The following is a 6238-nucleotide window of genomic DNA, read 5'->3' on the forward strand; positions in this document are numbered from 1 at the left end:
CAAAAGTTATTTTGCCGAGTTCTTCCATGGGCACTAGGAAAACACCTAAATAATTTATGGAGTGCAAAAATAAGCATATTCGACAACGAAATGCTGGAAGAAAAAAAACACTCGACAACAGGTAATTATCGAGCGCAACAAAAAAGTACTTGGTCCCCCGCAAAAAAAAAAGTACTTGGCAAAGGTCATGTTTGCCTAACCCATTGAAATGCACTCGGCAAACAATCTAGCACTAGGGAAAGTTTCAGATTCCAGTAATGTTAGTAGGTAATTCATCCTCGATCGCTGCCTCCGGTACAATAGAGATCTAGAAATCTAATCCAGTTGGTAAGCTGGTAAGGTACAGCACCTTAAATATTTGGAGCCAAACTTGGTTTACTACAGTAATATTAGTAGTTACAACTCAAAACTAGACGACACGAGTTCTTTTTCTTCCCGCCAAGTCTCGACACTGCAGTCTAAACTATGTTAGCCTCTACAGGATGTGAGACGCACATCTCTGTCTACGCAGGCTTTGACAAAACGCGCCACATGAAACACAAGGCAGCCTATAGCACATCTCTGTCTGCAGCCTGTAGCAGATTTGTCCGTCTCTCAACTTCAAAGGCACTGCTACCCTTTTACAATCTCCCGGTAGAACATGTCGATGAAATCATCATTCTGCACACACACAAAAAAAAGGCGTGAGCAAATACTCCATAGTCAACATGAGTGTCAGGAGGCCATGAATTTGTTGTAGCGACAGAATAGAATTATGCGAACCCAGCAACAGATTGAATCAACCTTATTATTTACTACTCCCTCCGTTCCATAATAAATGTCGTGGTTTTAGTTTGTCTTCGGTTTGGTTGTCATGTACTCCCTCCGTTCCATAGTAAGTGCCGTGGTTTTAGTTCAAATATGAATAAAACCACGACACTTATTATGGAACGGAGGGAGTACATGACAGCCACAGAAAGAAAAATTACCTGCACAAGCCTCAGCAATGCACCTCTCAGGTTGTCTCTTGATAGTATAACTGGGCCATACGATGATGTTGGGGCAAGCAGTGGAGGAGGAGGATTAGGTGGTGGAAATGGCTGAAGCAACAGCGCACCGTATGGTGGAGGGGGGCATTCAGTGGGCCGTGCAAAGTGGTCAAGCGAAGGAGACCTTTGCCAGTGCTGAGGACGAGGTGGAGGGGGAGCAGAGGATAGTTGAAAGGGCTTGAGCAAGACAGCACTTTGCCTCTGCTGAGGATCAAGTGCAGGAGGAGCAGTGGATTGTGTAAAGGGCTGGGCCAAGGGAGCACTTTCCCTGTGCTGAGGATCAAGTGGAGGAGGAGCATTGAATTGTGCAAAGGGCTGGGACAAGGGAGCACTTTGCCTGTGCGGAGGATCAATTGGAGGAGGAGCAGAGGGTAGTGGAAATGGCTGGAGACAGGGAGCACTCTGCCGGTGCTGAATGGCAAGGGGAGGAAGAAATGGGGGTGGAGCTGAAGATGGAAAATCAGCATGAGCTGTTTCCGCTTGCGAAGATGTGGTAACAATGGGGGGAAAGAATGGTGGTTTTGTAATACTGGCAGGCTGAATGGTAGGAGCGCTGGTGGGTACATGAGCATCTTGGGGAACCACGGTAGCTGCTGACGCTCGTGGAGGAGGAAGCAAATTATGCGAGGCAGGAGGCTGTGACGAAACAGCACTAGGCGCTGGCGATGCACGCCTAGATGAAGGAACCGCCCTGATAGGTTGATTTGGCTGTACTGGACCTGCTCCACCAGTGGGTGCTCCAACACATGCAGCTGCCTGGCCGAGGAGATTAAAAATGGTTAGTCTCGCATGAATTACATAATGATGCTGGCTTGCAGAGCAATCACCAGAATAAACACAGATGTCCAGTGTTTCAAAACAGAATGACACGATATGGGAGGATGAACGAGTTTGCTTACTGTTAACAAAGCTGACAATAACTTGAATCCAACATTGCCAGGTACCATGGTAGATGGTGTTGTTGGCTGCTCTAGGCTATCTTCAGATGAGGGAACATCAGATGCTACTTCCAGGTCTTCAAAATCACTGGAACTGGGCACAGTAAGATGATTTAAGTTGTACTGTTCTGTACTCATGAGCCAAAGGGACCAGCTCAGCTAGACAATACGGTAAACTTGCATTATTACCCCTCTGGTTTCCTGCAGTTCTTTCACGTGACAGAGTTTTCATCATTCAGTTATTTAAACGAACTAGTATTTATCCATAAGGAGAGCTCTAATTTCTTCTTCTGCAATATTTTTAACCCGGCGTTCTATAAAGGCCCTCGTATTAAAATTAAAATATTAGCCAAAGATCAGTTTTGTGTTTCTCCCCTTGCCACTCTTGTATCATAACGCCAACTCCTCAAAGTATTATGTTTGATCGTTACGTTTGTACGAGGAAACGACTAAAACAGGTAGTGGTACAACTTTGATCACGGCTAAAACAAGTGTAAAACATCTAAACTTAACTTAGAAACGATTAGCAGAGAGAAAATGGAATAGCTAGAGGCTATCTTCTATGCAAAGGTAAATAAAGCATGAAAATTCCGAATACCTTTTAACTGAAGGAACCATTTTCTCTGGGGATGCCCTGGAATATGCTTTATGTATCCTGTACATTTCGAAGGCAATGTATAGTTCAGCGAGTACATGACAAAATATATAACTACTTGAAGAAAGTGTCTAGCCATCTCTTGTAGTGGACAGAATCAAGCAAGCAAGCAATGGACAAAGGTTGAGCATCTGGTTAAAGAATACAGACAGATAGGTCGTGGATACAGGCTAAACGAACACTTAACTTAATCCCTGAAGCTATAATTTAACTACTGGAATGGCGTTAGTAAGCATCTGGTTTTTGTAGTTTATGTGGCTCTGTATATTCAGTATTTCGCAGCCTGCATTTCAATACACACCTACACTGAACTTTTTTTCGAAAATGTCTACAGGTGGCAACTGCCCACCTGAACGATTTCCATTAAATAGCTTACGAGATCAATAATTTCTTTACAGGGAGTTCTACACAGAAAGGGGTGACCCTGTGGGAAAAAACCATGAAGGACATAAGCTACAGCAATATGGAGAAGTTTTTGACCCAGGCCTGGAGGATCATTTTACAAATGAATCAGGAGCAGCGCCACCTCCCGTTATTGATGGGGTTCCTTAGCGTGTGCTTACACAGAGGACTGGAGAAGTTGGCAGGTACTAGTAATTAATCTCAGCATATTATCTAACTTCTAAGACACTAAATCAACCAGTATACAAAATTCAAAAACAGCTACACTAGCAAAAACATACTTAAGGACCTAAAACTAGAGCAGATCGAATGAATGACCGAGCAGGATAGCATAACAAGTCAGAAGACACAGCCTTTCTGGATGCTAGGTATTGGATGGGAGGAAAGAAGATTTGTGATTGTCGGCACTGTTTCCTACCAACTGCCCGACTTGCACGACCAATGAGGCAAGGGAAGATGGTTAGCACAGACCAGGTCCTACAGCCTATATATTGGGTTGAAAGCCTTGATAAGTTTTAGTGGGCTTTGCAGTGAATACGCATAGGTCCAAGTATCAGTGTATATCAAAATGTTATCTAGCACATAATACAGTAGTTTAGTAACTTATTGTTGACAAATGAAAACACACCAAACAGACAAACAGATAGACCAATGCAATCAAATTTCATGTTTCAGTTTAAAATGCCAGTCCTAGCAGAAAGATATCTGGTGCCATGATCTGCAGTCTACAGGCCAAAATATATCAATACATTCTCATGGATGATATTTAATGCAATAAGAAAAAAAATTACCTACTGAAAAGATGTGCCACTTCTTCACATTCCTCAGGCTCATAGAACCAAATTCCAATAATTTCAGCTGCAGCATTGGTGTATATTATGTAAGGAACTTCCACCTTGTAATCAAAACCGCCCAGGAGATCCTCGACCAGATTTTCTGCTTACAAGAGGAAGGCAACACAAAATTAGCATATACTCACATGTCATGCAAGCTAATTATTCAAGATAGCATTTTATACCAACCAGCTACACATTTTCTTACAGACAAACACACGATTCAGTAAGGTTTTCAAGTGAGCTACATTTTGTTGTTGAAGTTCCTGTACAACCTCATATATAAACCGAACAGGAACCAGCATACAACAATATATACCCCTAGGATGCTCAAGAGTTATTTTCTTAATGGAGGATGCATAAGAGAGGATGTTTCCTGATATGAAGATTGAGGGATGCATTAATTTATCCCAAAAGGCTAAAAGCAAAGCTTATAATTTGAGCATACATATACTGATACAATAGTTATAAATATAAGCAATCAGTAATGCGTCCCATTATATCTCATAGTAGTATACAACAATTCAAAGAAAAACCACTCCCCCTATGTACGATTTGTCTCCAGATGTTTAATAGATAGGCATGATTTATTTCCATAAGGAATCTAGAAGTGCAAAAAATACCTGTGTTTCGACGATTCATGACGAGAAACTGGAATCTGGGTTGGGTGTTCCTGCAAGAATGTAAAATTTTATTATGAAATGCACACTCTAAAGGACTTTATAGGTCCAACAAATTTGCATCTCAGAAGAATACAAGAGGGCATCTGGTCATAAGTACTAAAAGTGCAAATAGCTGTAGATGCCGAAAATCTCAAAGGTAATGTTTACCGGTAGGCATTGTACTGTTTCAGGAGCATACATCACCGAATTTACATGTAAGCTATTGTAAGATCAGCAACAAACAGTTCAGTGCAGGTGTCCAGAGATCATATGCAGAATACTAGCAGGGTCCAAAACCCTCAACGGCCGATAGCTTGTGACAGGCAGAAACCACCCACAAGTATCAATAAACAGTACTGAAAGTTCCACACTAACATGTCTTTATCAACATTTGACAATCTAATAGAAATTACACTGCAAATATTTCAGGCAGCGCAGGAAATAAGAACTAGCAAACATATCAACAAAATCCTAATATCCTTTTGCTATATACAGGGAATTTCTGAACTACACTGCAACAGAGTAACACACAGTGCAAAGACCAGTAGAAAGCCAATTGAATGGTCCTAACTGAAAATGCACAGGCAGACACCCAAGTAACTCTGGGAATTCCACAAGCATCCATGAAACATCGCAAAAAATGTTCTAATAATCTTCGTTGTGTAGGGAATTGCTTAACCACGATATAATGCCATGGTCGAGAACTCAGATACAAAATCAACATGACATTCCATTCCATTCCGTTTTTATTTCCAGGAACGATTTCAGTTCTCTTAACTGAAAATCGGCAGCACCAGCACTCGACTAAAAGCCCAGGTGATTGGAATTCCGCAAGCATCGATGAAACAATCGCAACCAACCAATGCTACACTAATCGGCCGGAAGCCCGGAACCAATGTCGCAATCCACAGCACATCGGTTAGAGGGTCGGAGCACGAACCTCTTGACGACGAAGAGCGACCCCTCCACGCCCTTGTGGCTCTGCACAAACACATAGAGATCGAGTCAGGGACCGTGGCAAGCACGAAGCAGGGCGTCGAGAGGGGGGGGGGGGGGGGGGGGGGGGGGGGGGTTAGGGCGCCGGGGGCGGAGGGTTCAGTACCCATCGGACCGTGTCCTGGTCGAAGCTGTAGGCGGTGACGCTGGCGGCGGTGATGAGGATGTCGACGATGGCGGGGTCGAGGCGCCGCAGCACGGTGAGGTTGAGAAGCCGCGTGCCCTCCCGGTCCGCCCCCAGGTTCGGCGTCACCTTGCTCCGCCTCCCGCCGCCGCCGCCGCCGCCGCGCCGCGCCATGAGGAAACCCTGGCTGGCGGCCGGAGCGGCTTGGGTCTGGGGTTTTGGACGGCCGGGCCGGGTGATCGCTGACGAGGGCAGTGGGGCGAGAGAGCGCTCTCGCTTTTGCCGCGCACGCCGTGGCACCGCCGCCGTGTGCGTGACAGGTGCCTGCGCCACGCCGGCCCACTTGTCAGTCACTGGAATGGAGCGGCTCCGGGGGCTCATCCACTCGGCTAACCTTGCCTGCGTCCCAGCCCAGTGAGGAGTTTCTGGTCCAAGAAGGGGCTCTTCAAATGGGCCTGTAGGACACGATCACATTTGAAGGGCCTATTGTTTCTCAAGTAGCCTAACAAAAACCGCGAGAGCTATATCTCGCCCTTACCGATTCCTCAGTATAAACTAAACACACGGGTATAATCACTTCATTCTTCACGAGGCAACCAA

The 6238-nt window shown here is 44.9% G+C and overlaps 1 protein-coding gene across 1 annotated transcript; it reads right to left on the reverse strand.

The window, feature by feature from the left end:
* Positions 1–249: 249 nt before the first annotated feature.
* LOC109773114 (uncharacterized) lies at positions 250–6034 on the reverse strand. Its single transcript, XM_045229339.1, has 8 exons — positions 5621–6034; positions 5459–5499; positions 4480–4529; positions 3815–3959; positions 2565–2621; positions 1928–2060; positions 969–1784; positions 250–660 (listed from the first exon to the last, which is right to left on the reverse strand). Exons 1-8 carry the CDS (start codon positions 6017–6019, stop codon positions 613–615), a joined length of 1689 nt encoding a protein of 562 aa, XP_045085274.1. The 5' UTR covers positions 6020–6034; the 3' UTR covers positions 250–612.
* Between the last annotated feature and the right edge of the window lie 204 nt (positions 6035–6238).

This window comes from Aegilops tauschii, chromosome 5 (assembly GCF_002575655.3).
Source record: "Aegilops tauschii subsp. strangulata cultivar AL8/78 chromosome 5, Aet v6.0, whole genome shotgun sequence".
NCBI classification, from domain to species: Eukaryota; Viridiplantae; Streptophyta; class Magnoliopsida; order Poales; family Poaceae; genus Aegilops; species Aegilops tauschii.

What these genes read in the sequence shown, in the direction of transcription:
- LOC109773114 (XM_045229339.1), bottom strand. Translation starts at nt 6,019, where the DNA reads ATGAGCCCCCGGAGCCGCTCCATTCCAGTGACTGACAAGTGGGCCGGC. An exon ending in TATTGTCAGCTTTGTTAACA is followed by an intron (nt 1,785 to 1,927) that starts GTAAGCAAACTC and finishes CTCCTCGGCCAG; the next exon opens with GCAGCTGCATGTGTTGGAGC. An exon ending in CATTGCTGAGGCTTGTGCAG is followed by an intron (nt 661 to 968) that starts GTAATTTTTCTT and finishes GTGTGTGTGCAG; the next exon opens with AATGATGATTTCATCGACAT.